Here is an 18,950-nt window from a genome sequence, read left to right as displayed (position 1 = left end):
TTAAATCTACATTATCAACATGTTTATATCTATCTATCTATTGCTGTATTTATATATGTATTTATATCTATATCTATTGTTATCTATCTGTCTATCTCTGCATTTATATTTATCTCCATGTTTATATCTATATTTATCGTTTTCTATGTATTTATCTTTATATTAATATTCATGTTTATATCAAACTCTCTGTATTTATATCCATCTATTAAACTGTATTTATATCTATATTTGTATTTACCTCCACATTTATCTCTCTATATTTATAGCTATATTCATATCTATCTACCTCTCTGTATTTATATCTATCTATCGATCTATGTATTTATCTCTATATTGATCATTATCTATCTATATATCTGTCTATCTGTCTATCTGTCTATCTAGTCATATCTGTATTTATAGCTATCTCTGCATTTATCTCTGTATTTATCTCTCTATCTCTGTATTTATCTCTGTATTTATCTCTATAATTATATCTATGTTTATATCTATATCTCTGTATTTATAGATATCTATCATCTCTGTATTTATCACTGTATTTATTTCTATATTTATCACCATATTTAGAGATATATCTATCTATTTAAAACTCTCTATGTTTATATCTACCTATCTATTTATCTCTCTATTCATATCTATGTTTATATCTATCTCTCTGGATTTATTACTATCTATTAATCTCTGTATTTATCTCTGCATTGATCTCTATGTTTATCTCTATATTTATATATATCTATTCATCTCTGTATTTATGTCTATCTATGTATTTATCTCTATATTAATCTCTATATTTATATCTATCTCTGTATTTATATCTCTCTATCTCTGTATTTATCTATATGTCTGTATTTATCTCTATGTCTATCTATCCATCTCTCTGTATTTGTCTCTATCTCTGTATTTATCTCTGTATCTATGTCTATCTCTATATCTATCATCTATATCTATAGATCTATAATAATTGATAATATGAATATGATATATAATGCAGCCCTATTAATAATGTAAATAAACATATAAATTATAGATTAAAACATATATAATATATATATAACATCTCTATATATTATATATATATATATATAATATATATTATATCTATAACATATACAGAATATATTTTTTTTTCTTATTTCTAGCTATGTCTACCCTATCTCTACAAGAATCTTCCTAATTCAAACTTGAGTTTGATTTTTCACAGCATTGCATCTTGTGCAGTTCCTCAAAATCTGGATGTTGGAGTAGGAGATAAAACATCTCCTGCATGTCCTTACATCAGTAATGTGCATCTTCACCCTTGATGAATCTTCACCCAGATGCAGCTATGTCTACCCTATCTCTACAAGAATCTTCCTAATTCAAACACAACATTTCCCACAGCCCAATAGAATCCATGTGTGGAAAGGCACAAGGCAGGAGCCCCGTGATGCTGCAGCTGCTCCTCTACAGGAAATCATTGCTCAGAGGCTGCTGCGGCTTCTGTGTCTGTCTCTGCCTCTGGAGCAGCAGCGTTGGGCTCCCTGCGCGCAACTGCCGAGGAACGGGACGGCTCCTGGCTGGTCCCTGCACAGCTCTCCAGGTCATCCTGACTGTGCTGTCGGTCTCGTGCCAGCAGTGCTGTCTTAGGGGACACCTGAAAGAGACACAAGGCCCAGCTCAGACAAGCCCACGCTGTCAGAACCATCTGGAGCTCCACAGTACCGGCTGTCGGGGCAGACACAGCCTCGAACTCCAGCCCTGACAAACACTTGGACCTGGTGGAAGAGAAAGGAACAGGCTCCCAGAGTCCCCTGAACAGGGCTCAGCTTATCAACAAGTCAAGTTTCTTGCTGGCCAACACTTCCCACGTCCAAGCCTCAGCCATCCCAGGTCTCTTAGAGATGCATTTCTGACAGGATTGACTAAGCCAGCTCTGATTTCCAAAGGAGACATTTGGGCCACTGGGCCCCGAGTTCCACAGCTGTGGCTCAGCAGGAGGGCTGCTGCTTCCCCGAGGTGCTAGAGAACTGTTCTACTTGAGCACCATGAGAGCCGGCACGCGGACAGGGAGCCAACTCTCCCTCACCCAAACTTTGGAGCGTCCCACGCATGAGCAGAGAAGAATGTGGGGAACAAAGCCCAGGGGCCTTAAAGCACTGCTGAAGCCTTGAAAATCCTCATGCTCTGCCATTTCCTGAGCCCACAGGGTTGTGCCTGCTGGGCTGGCTGGGGGCAGAGACCTGCTCCCCTCTCCTACTCGGCTTGCAGTGCGCTGCAGCCCCAGCAGCTCTGACACGCTGCCCCCTGCCTGCTCTGGAGGGCAGGAGATGCCAGCCCTGGGAGCAGCACTCAGGCCTCGGCTGGCTTGGGGACAACAGCTCAGGTCACAACTTTTCTCCTCTTTCTCAGGGACAGGTGCTTTGCCACGGCCCATGTTCCTCCCATCAAGGACAATTCCGTTCTCACCTTTCCATAAGTGGGGACCTTGAGCCTGCGATTGTTCTCATCATAAAATACAATACTATCTGGAGGAAATACTTTCTTGAAAACTCTCTTGATTCTCCTCTCTTCAGGCTGCACCTGCACATTGGATGGGACAAAGCATCATGCAAAGCTGCACCCAACAGTACAGCCACAGCAGCTTTTGAGGAGAGTTTTCCTACTCCTCACCTGCTCCTGTAACTCAGGTAATTGCTGACTGCAGTGAGCATGGGACTCCTCCTGTGAAGAAAACAAGGATTTCATTTTGGTCTGATGCTTGGTGAGGGCCATGCTCTATATTTGACTTTTATTAGGTCTCTAATGGGGGGCTGCTGCCACTGGAATTTGCCCTGTTTCCTCTCTATGCCCAGACAGCACTCCCACCAAAGAAGGTTCTGCTTTCATCTGTATCCAAGTGGACACCATGTGCTGGTCAGACTGGGAGAGAGGCAATGCACAGGCATCTGGGAGCAAGAGACCCCTAAAACACCTCCTCAGCCTCCTCCTTTCAGGTTCCACCTGCACATTGGATGGCAGAAAGGCTCACAGAAACCTGACAGAAACCCTGGGCCAGAAGGACCTGTGGACATCAAGGCCAGGAGGTCTCTGCTGACAGACCCTTAATTGCACCAGGGAACAAAAGAGCACTGAATGTGGTCTATGGAAGAGAGTCAGGTGTGTGTCTGGGGACACTGGGCCCAGGAAGGGGGCACTGCAGTGAAGGTGCATTTGTGAAGTCCTTGGGATGCCAGAAGAGAGAGAAAATAAAAGGTGTGCACACAGCGGGGAGAAGGAGAGGGAAGGAAACAAAGCGAGGACTCCAAAGTGCTGTCTGGGAAATGGTGTTGTGGTCCAGAGTACTGTGAGGCTTGGCAGAGGCAGCAAAAGCCCATTTTACCTGCTCAGGACTCCTCCTGGACTCAGCACAGAGTTCTCTCCTCTCCCTGTTCTCTTCTTCTGATGTTGAAACTCGCTGCTGTTCCAGGTTGGTCACTGAGAGCTGTGACAGCTGCTTCCTTTCTGCTCCAACATCCTGCTGGGTAATGAGAGAGGAGATGATGCCATTCTTCTCACACGCTGCACAAGCTGGGCCTCAGAAATCTCCCTCTGGGAGAGCACCCTCTGAGCTCCAGCAGTGCAGCTGCTGTTCAGCCTTGGGTACAAAACTGCCAAGGTCAGTCCGTCAGCCTGGTCAGTGGCTCCCTTTTATTTCCATGCCAAATCCAAGCTACCACATGTTGGCTGACCTTGCCTAGGCATGGGAGAAAGAGTTCCCCATGGGCAGCTTTTGGACCTGAGCTGATTGGAACAGCAAACTCCAGAGCTGTGTCAGTCTCTGCGGGCCTGCCAGGAGACATTCTCACAGGTGAATGGTCTCTGCTGGAGCCACACAGACCGACGAGGCTGCAGCCCTGGCTGCTTTGCCCAAGCTGCTCATGTACTGATGGGAACTTCTATTGTCTTTCCTGGGTTTGGGGCAAGAGGGAGTGGTTTTTGACCCCTCCTTTATAGAGTTTCCCTGATGCCATCCCCTGGAAGCCCCACTGTCCTCCCTTGGCACAGCAATGGCCACGTCAGCCTGTCAGTCTGGCTTTCCAAGCAGGACTAGTTTTCCCCTCTCAGGCACACGTTGTGATCTGCATCAGCACTTTTGCTTTCCTTCTTTTCTCCCCTTTGTCTGTTCTCAGATGGCCAAGGCTAAACACATCTCTTCTATAAAAACAGATAGACCAAACTTGATCTTCTCACCCCTTTTCCCAGATTTAGAACTTTAGAAATCTGAAGATGAATTTGGACACAAACAATTGCCCAGGCCATGGCACGTCAATAGAGAAAAGTGTGGAAATGACTTTCACTGTCAGGGGCCGAAAACTTCAGCATGGAGGGAAAAAAGCACCCTCAGCCCAAACTGGCCTTGACATGACTATGACACCTTTTCCTCCTTGTTCTGAACAGTGGTGATTGGAAAGTGAAACTGAAAAATGGTTCTTCTTAGAAATAGGAAGACAAGGTCCAAAACCAGCAAGGAAATGGCCTTTCCTGGCATCTGCCAGACTTACCAGCACATCCTGTCTTTGCTCCTCTCTGCTCTTCAGTTTCCTTTGCAGAGACTCCACCACCTGATGCACAATCCCAGCCACTTTCTTCTTGGCAGAGGCCTCTTCCTTCAGGGCAGCTTCTGGAGAGTCCCTCCTGTGTTCTGCTGTCCCCAGCGCTGCAGCAGGAAAGGCCAAGGGGAAGGAGTAGAGAAAACAAACTGATGTGCATCCTGCAGACACAACAGCAGTGTCTTCTCTGCCCATCTGTGTTACCCAGGCCTTAAGGCCACAAGTGATCCCAAAGCTGAGAGAAATGGAGGAACCTTGCAGGCAGAGAAAAAAGGGAGAATAAAAGTGGCATGGTCCAGAGGAACATGAAAGTGTGTTTGCCCTTCTGCTTGTTGAAAGACCAGGACTGAGGGTTTGGCAGCCCCTCAGGCACAGTGTTAGAAGCAGGGAGAACAGACATGGGGCAAACAGGGAGAGAGACGGGAGGGGAGAGCCAGATGCAGGGTCCCAAAGGAGAAGGAGGAAGAGGCAAAAGCCAAGACTGACTATTACAGTGCTGATTGATGGGGAATACGGAGAAGTCTCCTGCTGGTTGTTTTTACCCTCTGCCATCCCCAGGTACTGCACTTTTCCACTCTGGGGCATCAGACAACGTTGTTGGTGAGACAGGAGAGAGACGTGGGTGGGAAAGGGAGAAGCTAAACCTTCCCAGCTTTAGCCAACTGTTTGTGCAACTCCTGACTGTGGGCACATGAGTTGTCTGTCAGAGTGTGACTCTCCCTCAGCTCCAGCTCCCAGACCCAACTCTTTGTGGCCAAGGCCTCTGCTCTCTTCTCAGAACTCTGGAGCCTCAAATCCAGCTCAGACCTTTCAGCCTCCAGAGTGTGCAGAGAGTCCCTCAAGCTCCTCTCACCTGCCCCTAACTCTTCCAGGGCCTGCAGCAGCTGCTGCTCTTGAGTTGCCTGGGCAGTCTCCTTCTCCAGTACTGCTTCCTGCAGGGCCTGGATCTGGAACATGCATGCACAGAGTGTCAGGGACAGGGCTGCTCCCGAGGCAGCAGAGCGGGCAGTACAGCCAGGAACGAAGGAGAAATTCCTTCCAGCACAAAACACACCAGAAACAGGAGGTACAAAGGCAAGGAGTGCAATAGAGAAAATCAAATAGGGAAAGGGAAGATAATGAGCCTTGATGGGCAAGGAAAAGAAATGTAAAGTTCCTGGGACCTGCCCTCAAACTCAGCTTTTTCTGCTTTCTCTTCCCAAATCCCATTCCTTTAGCCCCATCTTTTGCCTTCTCTCCCCAGCTCTGCCTGCATTGCCAGCCTTCCTTGCTGGGGCTGTGCTCTGGAGCTCAGCAGGCTCTGTGCTTTCAGTGCCTGCACTAGTCCTTCCCTCCTCAGTCCCAGGACCTGCATTTTATGCCCTTCTAAGTGCCCCTCACACTTTTCCCTGGCTCCTCAAACGTACCTGCCCCATCTCTCTCTCTGTTTTCACCAGTGCCTCCTGGACCTGCTGGCTGCCCTGCCTTATCCCCTTCCAAATGTGGAACAGGTTCTCTATGGCATCCAGCTTGTCTCTCTGCTTTTCCAGCAGGACCTGCACAGAAACAAAGAGGACACGTTCACACTTCCCACACAGCATGTGTGTGTTAGGACAGAAGGACTGATGGGCTCCCGCCTTCTCAGAGCACTGAGCAGGTGCTGGGAGGGGAAAGCAATGGGATACTACAATCTGCAGGGGGTATTGTGTGTCCCTGGAGAAGAGGACCCCAGTGCATCGGTCACCTGGTGTTTGAGCTCCTGCACTTCTCCTGTGCGGTCTGAAAGAAGCTGCTCCATTTGGTGAAGAGCAGAACGGAGCTCTGACACCTCGTTCTGCTGGGCAAGGTCCTTTTCTTCCAGGGCTCTGATCCTCCGGTCCTTCTCTTCCAGACACACAGTCAGCCTGAAAGAGAGAGCACGCAACTCATTCCTACATGGTATCACATTCTATAACCTCTTAGGGCTGCAGCCACCTGGGCAAAAGTGCTCTGGCTGATGGGATTTATCTAAACAACTCGGCTGCCTGTTCCCACTGCAGTCACACCCCAGCACTGTGCCTTTATCCATGGGAGCCGAACTGCCTAAATGTGCTCTCTGTTTTCTGAGATGGGAATGTGAAGAGAAATATAACAAAGTCTTGACATGAATATATTACCGGCAACAGCATTTTTTTCTTTAGACTATCAAGACTCCAAGGGACAGGTTTTGTCAACAAGGCAGAGACATTTGCTTCCTCCGGATTGCATCTCCCGGCAGGAACAGCAGCAAGTGACAGCCAGGGGATCTCTGGGCAGTTCCCCAAGGTTTGCCAGAACCCAGGTTCCTTTCAGCTGGACAAACAAAGACTGAGAGCAGAAGTGCCAACAGGGGCTTGGCACACATACTGCCATCCTTCCACGTGATGCAGGAAGCTCCAGGGAACGCCGGAGGGCACGGCCTTTTCATTGCCTTCTGCTCTGAAGAACCACCCTGTGCCATTCAAGACTGGCAGCACTTTATGGGCTGCAGGAGCCTACCCAGCCTTTCTCTTCCTTCTTGCCTGCTTTGGCCACTCAGTGCCACCTGTGACGGTGCAGGGTGGCAGGGACCCTGCCTGAGCCTCTGCAGGCACCTCTTGGCACTGTCTGAGGAAGGAGCCAACAGAGGGCCACAAGAGACATTGGTGTTCCTTGGGTGCCTCAGAGGGGAATCTGCCTTCCCTGCCCAATCATGGCCTTCAGATGGTTGTGCCAAGCACAGGGATCAGGATGCCAGGCTGATACACATCCCAAAAGTTTCAAACACCTGGACACAGGGTGGAGCTGATGGATGTATCCAGCTCATTACATCTCAGCTTGCCCAGACACACTGCCCTGAGAACAGAATACCCTCTCAGAGGGGAAGAGCTACTTGAAAGTCGTTTGTCTTTTGAAAAATACATCCCTGAAGAAGTAAAAGAAAATGAAACACATCTGCACTGTTAGTTCAGAACTCTGCCATTTAGTAATTGCTGGCAGAGCCACTTGCAGATGCAAAGATGGCAAAGAGGGAAGGCATGACACAGAAAGCACAGTCCCTGTGCTGCAGCCTTCCCGTGTCCTTCTCGAGGCTTGCACAGTCCCTGCAGAGAGATGGCTCAGTGAGAAGAACCACGAGGCCTGGAGAGTCACAGATCCCATTTTCAGCACTCCAGCATGGAGCTGAGGGCAGCAAGCTAAGGGAGATCTTGCTCTTTCCCTCTCAAGGAAACCCCTGGAGAGGGAAAGGAAGGCAGACTTCTGTCTCCCTTCAGTGAGAAGCAGTGGCTGGGAAAGGGCACCCAAAGAACAGCATTCAGAGAAGCAACTTGGTCACAGGGAGGCGTCTGGTGTTCCAACATCGCTGTCCATCTCCCAGACAGCCTTGGCAGTCACAGCAGAGCATGACAAGCCCTGACAGGACAATGCTGAAGTGCCACACTGAGGCCTACACATGGAAGGGCAGGTGTGTTCTTTGGCCACAACACCTCTGAAATCCCACAAGCACATTCCCTCTGGAACGTTGAAGGAAGAGCAAAATCTCACCTTCTGATCTCTTCCTCTAAGGATTGCAAGTACTTTGGAGGGCTGCTGGATGTCTTGTCTTTCTCCCCCAATTTGTCGAGGTTTTGCTGCCCCTCCTGGCACTGCTCTTCCTGCTGCAGCAGGAAATTGTTTGAGTCCTGCCTGGCAGAAAGCTCTTGTGTCGGGGCCTGCAGGAACAGACAGGGAAAGAGCACAAACAAGCAATAAGGAGCAGGGAAGGAGGCTCCAGAGAGCTGGCAGAAGCAGCAAGCAGGGACACAGATGCACTGAAGGCAAAAGTTGTGCTGGAGGGGTGGGCATCAAGGAGGGACAAGCAGTAGAACACAGAGCTGGTGACACCAGCAAGGCAGTGCTGGACCACAAGGGAAAATATTTGGCTGGTGAAGTGCTGCCTCATTCCAAGCCCTCGAGCTTCCTGGAAGAGCTCAGGGATGAGTCCCCTCAGACTGCAGGGCTGGCCCTGAGGCAGTGGCTCCCAAAGGCTTTGCAGCCTGCCCCAGCTCAGCAATTGCAGCTCAGCTCTTTCTCCCCTCTTTGGGAATTTTTTCAACCCAATAGTTTGACAATGGCATAAAACAAATCTGCTGCAAGGTGTCTCACTTTTCTCCTCTTTCTGAGGGACATGTGTTTAGCCACGGCCCATGTTCCTCCCACCAAGGACAATTCTGTTCTCACCTTTCCACAAATGGGAATCTTGTGCTTGTGACACCTGGAGAAAGAAAATCTAGTGCTCCGTGGGGAAAATACTCTCTTAAAAACACTCTTGATTCTCCTCTCTTCAGGCTGCACCTGCACATTGAAGGAGACAAAGCATCATGCAAAGCTGCACCCAACAGTACAGCCACAGCAGCTTTTGAGGAGAGTTTTCCTACTCCTCACCTGCTCCTGTAACTCAGGTAATTGCTGACTGCAGTGAGCATGGGACTCCTCCTGTGAAGAAAAAACAAGAATTTCCTTTCAGTCTGCAGCCTGGTCATGGCCATAATTTTCTATCTTCCTTCTTAAGTCTCTAATGCGGGGCTGCTGCCCCTGGAATTTGCCCTGTTTCCTCTCTATGGCCAGACAGCACTCCCACCAAAGAAGGTTCTGCTTTCATCTGTATCCAAGTGGACACCATGTGCTGGTCAGACTGGGAGAGAGGCAATGCACAGGCATCTGGGAGCAAGAGACCCCTAAAACACCTCCTCAGCCTCCTCCTTTCAGGTTCCACCTGCACATTGGATGGCAGAAAGGCTCACAGAAACCTGACAGAAACCCTGGGCCAGAAGGACCTGTGGACATCAAGGCCAGGAGGTCTCTGCTCACACACCCTTAATTGCACCAGGGAACAAAAGAGCACTGAATGTGGTCTATGGAAGAGAGTCAGGTGTGTGTCTGGGGACACTGGGCCCAGGAGGGGGGCACTGCAGTGAAGGTGCATTTGTGAAGTCCTTGGGGTGCCAGAAGAGAGAGAAAATAAAAGGTGTGCACACAGCGGGGAGAGGGAAGGAAACAAGGTGAGGACTCCAAAGTGCTGTCTGGGAAATGGTGTTGTGGTCCAGAGTACTGTGAGGCTTGGCAGAGGCAGCAAAAGCCCATTTCACCTGCTCAGGACTCCTGGACTCAGCACTGAGTTCTCTCCTCTCCCTGTTCTCTTCTTCTGATGTTGAAACTCGCTGCTGTTCCAGGTTGGTCACTGAGAGCTGTGACAGCTGCTTCCTTTCTGCTCCAACATCCTGCTGGGTAATGAGAGAGGAGATGATGCCATTCTTCTCACACGCTGCACAAGCTGGGCCTCAGAAATCTCCCTCTGGGAGAGCACCCTCTGAGCTCCAGCAGTGCAGCTGCTGTTCAGCCATGGGTACAAAACTGCCATGGTCAGTCCATCAGCCTGGTCAGTGGCTCCCTTTTATTTCCATGCCAAATCCAAGCTACCACATGTTGGCTGACCTTGCCTAGGCATGAGAGAAAGAGTTCCCCATGGGCAGCTTTTGGACCTGAGCTGATTGGAACAGCCAACTCCAGAGCTGTGTCACTCTCTGCGGGCCTGCCAGGAGACATTCTCGCAGGTGAATGGTCTCTGCTGGAGCCACACAGACCGACGAGGCTGCAGCCCTGGCTGCTTTGCCCAAGCTGCTCATGTACTGATGGGAACTTCTATTGTCTTTCCTGGGTTTGGGGCAAGAGGGAGTGGTTTTTGACCCCTCCTTTGTAGAGTTTCCCTGATGCCATCCCCTGGAAGCCCCACTGTCCTCCCTTGGCACAGCAATGGCCACGTCAGCCTGTCAGTCTGGCTTTCCAAGCAGGACTAGTTTTCCCCTCTCAGGCACACGTTGTGATCTGCATCAGCACTTTTGCTTTCCTTCTTTTCTCCCCTTTGTCTGTTCTCAGATGGCCAAGGCTAAACACATCTCTTCTATAAAAACAGATAGACCAAACTTGGTCTTCTCACCCCTTTTCCCAGATTTAGATATTTAGAAATGTGAAGATGAATTTGGACACAAACAATTGCCCAGGCCATGGCACGTCAATAGAGAAAAGTGTGGAAATGACTTTCACTGAAGTTTCAAGGGCCGACGACTTTAGCAAGGAGGGAAAAAGCACCCTCAGCCCAAACTGGGCTTGACATGACTATGACACCTTTTCCTCCTTGTTCTGAACAGTGGTGATTGGAAAGTGAAACTGAAAAATGGTTCTTCTTAGAAATAGGAAGACAAGGTCCAAAACCAGCAAGGAAATGGCCTTTCCTGGCATCTGCCAGACTCACCAGCACATCCTGTCTTTGCTCCTCTCTGCTCTTCAGTTTCCTTTGCAGAGACTCCACCACCTGATGCACAATCCCAGCCACTTTCTTCTTGGCAGAGGCCTCTTCCTTCAGGGCAGCTTCTGGAGAGTCCCTCCTGTGTTCTGCTGTCCCCAGCGCTGCAGCAGGAAAGGCCAAAGGGGAAGGAGTAGAGAAAAACAAACTGATGTGCATCCTGCAGACACAACAGCAGTGTCTTCTCTGCCCATCTGTGTTACCCAGGCCTAAGGCCACAAGTGATCCCAAAGCTGAGAAAAATGGAGGAACCTTGCAGGCAGAGAAAAAAGGGAGAATAAAAGTGGCATGGTCCAGAGGAACATGAAAGTGTGTTTGCCCTTCTGCTTGTTGAAAGACCAGGACTGAGGGTTTGGCAGCTCCTCAGCCACAGTGTTAGAAGCAGGGAGAACAGACATGGGGCAAACAGGGAGAGAGACGGGAGGGGAGAGCCAGATGCAGGGTCCCAAAGGAGAAGGAGGAAGAGGCAAAAGCCAAGACTGACTATTACAGTGCTGATTGATGGGGAATACGGAGAAGTCTCCTGCTGGTTGTTTTTACCCTCTGCCATCCCCAGGTACTGCACTTTTCCACTCTGGGGCATCAGACAACGTTGTTGGTGAGACAGGAGAGAGACGTGGGTGGGAAAGGGAGAAGCTAAACCTTCCCAGCTTTAGCCAACTGTTTGTGCAACTCCTGACTGTGGGCACATGAGTTGTCTGTCAGAGTGTGACTCTCCCTCAGCTCCAGCTCCCAGACTCAACTCTTTGTGGCCAAGGCCTCTGCTCTCTTCTCAGAACTCTGGAGCCTCAAATACAGCTCAGACCTTTCAGCCTCCAGAGTGTGCAGAGAGTCCCTCAAGCTCCTCTCACCTGCCCCTAACTCTTCCAGGGCCTGCAGCAGCTGCTGCTCTCGAGTTGCCTGGGCAGTCTCCTTCTCCAGTACTGCTTCCTGCAGGGCCTGGATCTGGAACATGCATGCACAGAGTGTCAGGGACAGGGCTGCTCCCGAGGCAGCAGAGCGGGCAGTACGGCCAGGAACGAAGGAGAAATTCCTTCCAGCACAAAACACACCAGAAACAGGAGGTACAAAGGCAAGGAGTGCAATAGAGAAAATCAAATAGGGAAAGGGAAGATAATGAGCCTTGATGGGCAAGGAAAAGAAATGTAAAGTTCCTGGGACCTGCCCTCAAACTCAGTTTTTTCTGCTTTCTCTCCCCAAATCCCATTCCTTTAGCCCCATCTTTTGCCTTCTCTCCCCAGCTCTGCCTGCATTGCCAGCCTTCCTTGCTGGGGCTGTGCTCTGGAGCTCAGCAGGCTCTGTGCTTTCAGTGCCTGCACTAGTCCTTCCCTCCTCAGTCCCAGGACCTGCATTTTATGCCCTTCTAAGTGCCCCTCACACTTTTCCCTGGCTACTCAAACGTACCTGCCCCATCTCTCGCTCTGTTTTCACCAGTGCCTCCTGGACCTGCTGGCTGCCCTGCCTTATCCCCTTCCAAATGTGGAACAGGTTCTCTATGGCATCCAGCTTGTCTCTCTGCTTTTCCAGCAGGACCTGCACAGAAACAAAGAGGACACGTTCACACTCAGCATACAACATGTGTGTGTTAGGACAGAAGGACTGATGGGCTCCCGCCTTCTCAGAGCACTGAGCAGGTGCTGGGAGGGGAAAGCAATGGGATACTACAATCTGCAGGGGGTATTGTGTGTCCCTGGAGAAGAGGACCCCAGTGCATCGGTCACCTGGTGTTTGAGCTCCTGCACTTCTCCTGTGCGGTCTGAAAGAAGCTGCTCCATTTGGTGAAGAGCAGAACGGAGCTCTGACACCTCGTTCTGCTGGGCAAGGTCCTTTTCTTCCAGGGCTCTGATCCTCCGGTCCTTCTCTTCCAGACACACAGTCAGCCTGAAAGAGAGAGCATGCAACTCATTCCTACATGGTATCACATTCTATAACCTCTTAGGGCTGCAGCCACCTGGGCAAAAGTGCTCTGGCTGATGGGATTTATCTAAACAACTCGGCTGCCTGTTCCCACTGCAGTCACACCCCAGCACTGTGCCTTTATCCATGGGAGCCGAACTGCCTAAATGTGCTCTCTGTTTTCTGAGATGGGAATGTGAAGAGAAATATAACAAAGTCTTGACATGAATATATTACCGGCAACAGCATTTTTTTCTTTAGACTAACAAGACTCCAAGGGACAGGTTTTGTCAACAAGGCAGAGACATTTGCTTCCTCCGGATTGCATCTCCCGGCAGGAACAGCAGCAAGTGACAGCCAGGGGATCTCTGGGCAGTTCCCCAAGGTTTGCCAGAACCCAGGTTCCTTTCAGCTGGACAAACAAAGACTGAGAGCAGAAGTGCCAACAGGGGCTTGGCACACATACTGCCATCCTTCCACGTGATGCAGGAAGCTCCAGGGGATGCCGGAGGGCACGGCCTTTTCATTGCCTTCTGCTCTGAAGAACCACCCTGTGCCATTCAAGACTGGCAGCACTTTATGGGCCGCAGGAGCCTACCCAGCCTTTCTATTCCTTCTTGCCTGCTTTGGCCACTCAGTGCCACCTGTGACGGTGCAGGGTGGCAGGGACCCTGCCTGAGCCTCTGCAGGCACCTCTTGGCACTGTCTGAGGAAGGAGCCAACAGAGGGCCACAAGAGACATTGGTATTCCTTGGGTGCCTCAGAGGGGAATCTGCCTTCCCTGCCCAATCATGGCCTTCAGATGGTTGTGCCAAGCACAGGGATCAGGATGCCAGGCTGATACACATCCCAGAGGTTTCAAACACCTGGACACAGAGTGGAGCTGATGGATGTATCCAGCTCATTACATCTCAGCTTGCCCAGACACACTGCCCTGAGAACAGAATACCCTCTCAGAGGGGAAGAGCTACTTGAAAGTCGTTTGTCTTTTGAAAAATACATCCCTGAAGAAGTAAAAGAAAATGAAACACATCTGCACTGTTGGTTCAGAACTCTGCCATTTAGTAATTACTGGCAGAGCCACTTGCAGATGCAAAGATGGCAAAGAGGGAAGGCATGACACAGAAAGCACAGTCCCTGTGCTGCAGCCTTCCCGTGTCCTTCTCGAGGCTTGCACAGTCCCTGCAGAGAGATGGCTCAGTGAGAAGAACCACGAGGCCTGGAGAGTCACAGATCCCATTTTCAGCACTCCAGCATGGAGCTGAGGGCAGCAAGCTAAGGGAGATCTTGCTCTTTCCCTCTCAAGGAAACCCCTGCAGAGGGAAAGGAAGGCAGACTTCTGTCTCCCTTCAGTGAGAAGCAGTGGCTGGGAAAGGGCACCCAAAGAACAGCATTCAGAGAAGCAACTTGGTCACAGGGAGGTGTCTGGTGTTCCAACATCGCTGTCCATCTCCCAGACAGCCTTGGCAGTCACAGCAGAGCATGACAAGCCCTGACAGGACAATGCTGAAGTGCCACACTGAGGCCTACACGTGGAAGGGCAGGTGTGTTCTTTGGCCACAACACCTCTGAAATCCCACAAGCACATTCCCTCTGGAACGTTGAAGGAAGAGCAAAATCTCACCTTCTGATCTCTTCCTCTAAAGATTGCAAGTACTTTGGAGGGCTGCTGGATGTCTTGTCTTTCTCCCCCAATTTGTCGAGGTTTTGCTGCCCCTCCTGGCACTGCTCTTCCTGCTGCAGCAGGAAATTGTTTGAGTCCTGCCTGGCAGAAAGCTCTTGTGTCGGGGCCTGCAGGAACAGACAGGGAAAGAGCACAAACAAGCAATAAGGAGCAGGGAAGGAGGCTTCAGAGAGCTGGCAGAAGCAGCAAGCAGGGACACAGCTGCACTGAAGGCAAAAGTTGTGCTGGAGGGGTGGGCATCAAGGAGGGACAAGCAGTAGAACACAGAGCTGGTGACACCAGAAAGGCAGTGCTGGACCACAAGGGAAAATATTTGGCTGGTGAAGTGCTGCCTCATTCCAAGCCCTCGAGCTTCCTGGAAGAGCTCAGGGATGAGTCCCCTCAGACTGCAGGGCTGGCCCTGAGGCAGTGGCTCCCAAAGGCTTTGCAGCCTGCCCCAGCTCAGCAATTGCAGCTCAGCTCTTTCTCCCCTCCTTGGGAATTTTTTCAACCCAATAGTTTGACAATGGCATAAAACAAATCTGCTGCAAGGTGTCTCACTTTTCTCCTCTTTCTGAGGGACATGTGTTTAGCCACGGCCCATGTTCCTCCCACCAAGGACAATTCTGTTCTCACCTTTGCACAAATGGGAATCTTGTGCTTGTGACACCTGGAGAAAGAAAATCTAGTGCTCCGTGGGGAAAATACTCTCTTAAAAACACTCTTGATTCTCCTCTCTTCAGGCTGCACCTGCACATTGAAGGAGACAAAGCATCATGCAAAGCTGCACCCAACAGTACAGCCACAGCAGCTTTTGAGGAGAGTTTTCCTACTCCTCACCTGCTCCTGTAACTCAGGTAATTGCTGACTGCAGTGAGCATGGGACTCCTCCTGTGAAGAAAAAAACAATAATTTCAATTCAGTCTGCAGCCTGGTCATGGCCATAATTTTATATGTTCCTTCTTAGGTCTCTAATGGGGGGCTGCTGCCACTGGAATTTGCCCTGTTTCCTCTCTATGGCCAGACAGCACTCCCACCAAAGAAGGTTCTGCTTTCATCTGTATCCAAGTGGACATCATGTGCTGGTCAGACTGGGAGAGAGGCAATGCACAGGCATCTGGGAGCAAGAGACCCCTAAAACACCTCCTCAGCCTCCTCCTTTCAGGTTCCACCTGCACATTGGATGGCAGAAAGGCTCACAGAAACCTGACAGAAACCCTGGGCCAAAAGGACCTGTGGACATCAAGGCCAGGAGGTCTCTGCTGACAGACCCTTAATTGCACCAGGGAACAAAAGAGCACTGAATGTGGTCTATGGAAGAGAGTCAGGTGTGTGTCTGGGGACACTGGGCCCAGGAGGGGGGCACTGCAGTGAAGGTGCATTTGTGAAGTCCTTGGGATGCCAGAAGAGAGAGAAAAGAAAAGGTGTGCACACAGCGGGGAGAGGGAAGGAAACAAGGTGAGGACTCCAAAGTGCTGTCTGGGATATGGTGTTGTGGTCCAGAGCACTGTGAGGCTTGGCAGAGGCAGCAAAAGCCCAATTCACCTGCTCAGGACTCCTCCTGGACTCAGCACTGAGTTCTCTCCTCTCCCTGTTCTCTTCTTCTGATGTTGAAACTCGCTGCTGTTCCAGGTTGGTCACTGAGAGCTGTGACAGCTGCTTCCTTTCTGCTCCAACATCCTGCTGGGTAATGAGAGAGGAGATGATGCCATTCTTCTCACACGCTGCACAAGCTGGGCCTCAGAAATCTCCCTCTGGGAGAGCACCCTCTGAGCTCCAGCAGTGCAGCTGCTGTTCAGCCTTGGGTACAAAACTGCCAAGGTCAGTCCATCAGCCTGGTCAGTGGCTCCCTTTTATTTCCATGCCAAATCCAAGCTACCACATGTTGGCTGACCTTGCCTAGGCATGGGAGAAAGAGTTCCCCATGGGCAGCTTTTGGACCTGAGCTGATTGGAACAGCAAACTCCAGAGCTGTGTCAGTCTCTGCGGGCCTGCCCGGAGACATTCTCGCAGGTGAATGGTCTCTGCTGGAGCCACACAGACCGACGAGGCTGCAGCCCTGGCTGCTTTGCCCAAGCTGCTCATGTACTGATGGGAACCTCTATTGCCACCTCTTGGTGGGGAACGTCACTGGAATCTTTCATGGATGTTGGAGGGGCATTAAGATCAATCCCAAGGCCTACCTGTGTGCAAGGTTCTGCTGTGTCCCTCTCTGAAACCCTTTCCTGAAGGATGGCTAATTCTTTCACCAGGGACTCTTTCTCCATTTCACTCTTGGTAAGGGCAGCACGCAGGACTTGTGTCTTCTCCCTCCATTCGAGTTCTCTGCTTCGTGTCTGCTCCAAAGCAGCAGCCACACGTTCCACTTCTTCCTGCATGGCTTCCCTCTCAGCTTGCCCTTGTTGTGCTCTTTCCTCCTCCTTTTGCAAGTTAGTCAAATACATTTCATTTTGCTTTTCCAGCATTGCCATCTTGTCTTGGTAAACCTTTATTTCTCTCTCCCTCTCTGATAGGATGGCAATGATACCAGTGAGTTTCTCCTGCACAACTTTCCCCTCTTCAGCCTCTTTCTGGAGCATCTCCATTTTCTTCTCCTGGTTTTCAACTTCCTCAGTTTTAATTTTTAAGATGGACAGTGCTGTTTGGAGTTTTTGTTCAAGGGAGTGACTCCTCTCTGTTGCTAAATTTGCTTGGGTTTCAGAGGCTGTAACTAATTCCTCAAGAAGTTTGATGTGACACTCCAGTTGTTCTTTCTCTGCTTGCAGCCTGTCCCGTTCATGCTGCAAAGCAGGGACAAAAAGAGTCCATCATTCCATCTCTTGTGTCTGCTCTTCGTGGCAGATCTGAACTCCTGCCGCAGTGGCAGGCACGGGCTGCCCCTCTCTCCCTGCCTCTCGGGATGCTGCAGACCTTTCCTGGGCCCCCCTTTACTCTGCGTCTTTCCCAGCTCCCTCAGCCAGTCCCAGCTGCCTTTCTGCCCTTCCCTGAGCTCTTGGCGCTCTACTCGAGGTGTCCTTTGGGGAGGAGCTGCCAGAAGTGCAGGCAGGATTCCAAGTCAGACTAAGCCTGATTTAGGCAGTGCCATGACAGTGTGCTCTCCATTGGGGAGGAAGGGAAGTTCAAAGGACCCCAACCTTTGCTTTCCTGGGTTTGGGGCAATAGGGAGTGGTTTTTAATCTCTCCTGTGTAGAGTTTCCATGCTCCCATCCCCTAGAGGATGATCCAAAACCAACAAGAAAACAATCTTTCTGGCTTCTGCCAGTCTCACCAGCGCATCCTGTTTTAGCTCCTCCATGCTCTGCAGTTTCCTTTGCAGAGACTCCACATCCTGACGCAGAGTCTGAGCCTCTTCCTTCCTTGCAGAGGCCTCTTCCTTCAGGGCAGCTTCTAGGGAATCTCTCTTGTGTTCTGCTGTCCCCAGCGCTGCAGCAGGAAAGGCCAAAGGGCAAGGGAAAAAGCAAAGAAAGACAAACTGATGTGCATCCTGCAGACACAACAGCAGTGTCTTCTCTGCCCGTCCGTGTCACCCAGGGCCTAAGGCCAAAGGGCTTCCAAAGCTGACAGAAATGTGGGAAACTTCCAGGTAGAGAAAAAGGGAGAATAAAAATGGAAAGGTTCAGAGGAACATGAAAGTGTGTTTGCCCTTCTGCTTGTTGAAAGACCAGGACTGAGGGTTTGACAGCCCCTCAGCCACAGTGTTAGAAGCAGGGAGAACAGACATGGGGCAAACAGGGAGAGAGACAGGAGGGGAGAGCCAGATGCAGGGTCCCAAAGGAGAAGGAGGAAGAGGCAAGAGCCAAGACTGACTAGGACCCTGGGAACTGACTAGCAATACCTGAGAGACAGTTTGAGGCCAGGAAAGCAAGAGAGGGAAATGAAAATGCAGTTCTGAGGTGCACTGTGGGCAAACTAAAACAGGGAAAGGGGTGGGGATACCTGTCCAGCCATTCTATAGACAGGCCAACAGCCCTGACAGCTCTGGGATGGCCTGGAGTTTGGAGGCATCAAAATGAGACATCAAACTCCACCTACTTAGCAGAGATGTGGGACCTGAAAGGCACCTCCTCTGCACAGGATCCCGGTAGCACAGCCAGGTGCACTGCCAGCCATGGGATCTTTCTCTATTACAAGCTTGCCCTGTGATTTCTATAGAGAAGTGTCCTAATGATTGTTTTTTCCCTATGCCATGAGCAGACACTGGACTTTTCCTCTGTGTGGCATCAGAGATCCTTGTTCATGAGATAAGATGGGGCAGAGAGTGGAAAAGGAGAAGCTGTACCTTCCTGGGTTTCAGCCAAGTGTTCTTGCAGCTCCTGATTACAGGCACGCCACTCATCTGTCTGATCCTTACTCTTCCTCAGCTCCAGCTCCAGGACTTGACACTTTGTGGCCAAGGCCTCTGCCCTCTTCTCAGAACTCTGGAGCTTCAAACGCAGATCTGACCTTTCAGCCTCCAGCATGTGCAGAGAGTCCCTCAAGCTCTGCTCGCCTGCTCGAGACT

The 18,950-nt window shown here is 50.3% G+C and overlaps 1 protein-coding gene and 1 long non-coding RNA gene across 2 annotated transcripts; both read right to left on the bottom strand.

Moving 5' to 3' along the window:
- Positions 1-1,456: 1,456 nt before the first annotated feature.
- LOC139685252 (golgin subfamily A member 6-like protein 22) lies at positions 1,457-16,920 on the bottom strand. The gene is made up of 16 exons (XM_071581918.1): positions 16,633-16,920; positions 15,290-15,340; positions 14,411-14,577; positions 12,612-12,771; positions 12,295-12,423; positions 11,742-11,835; positions 10,840-10,994; positions 8,973-9,023; positions 8,094-8,260; positions 6,295-6,454; positions 5,978-6,106; positions 5,425-5,518; positions 4,524-4,678; positions 3,362-3,496; positions 2,449-2,562; positions 1,457-1,636 (listed from the first exon to the last, which is right to left on the bottom strand). Exons 1-16 carry the CDS (start codon positions 16,918-16,920, stop codon positions 1,457-1,459), a joined length of 2,229 nt encoding a protein of 742 aa, XP_071438019.1.
- A 279-nt stretch (positions 16,921-17,199) lies between these two features.
- On the bottom strand, positions 17,200-18,747 carry LOC139685261 (uncharacterized). Its single transcript, XR_011700067.1, has 3 exons — positions 18,729-18,747; positions 17,718-17,872; positions 17,200-17,229 (listed from the first exon to the last, which is right to left on the bottom strand). It is a non-coding gene; the product is annotated as an uncharacterized lncRNA (long non-coding RNA).
- Between the last annotated feature and the right edge of the window lie 203 nt (positions 18,748-18,950).

This window comes from Pithys albifrons, unplaced genomic scaffold (assembly GCF_047495875.1).
Source record: "Pithys albifrons albifrons isolate INPA30051 unplaced genomic scaffold, PitAlb_v1 scaffold_47, whole genome shotgun sequence".
Taxonomy (NCBI): domain Eukaryota; kingdom Metazoa; phylum Chordata; class Aves; order Passeriformes; family Thamnophilidae; genus Pithys; species Pithys albifrons.
Note: the sequence above shows the minus strand (reverse complement) of the source record. Positions and strands in the feature narration are given on the sequence as shown.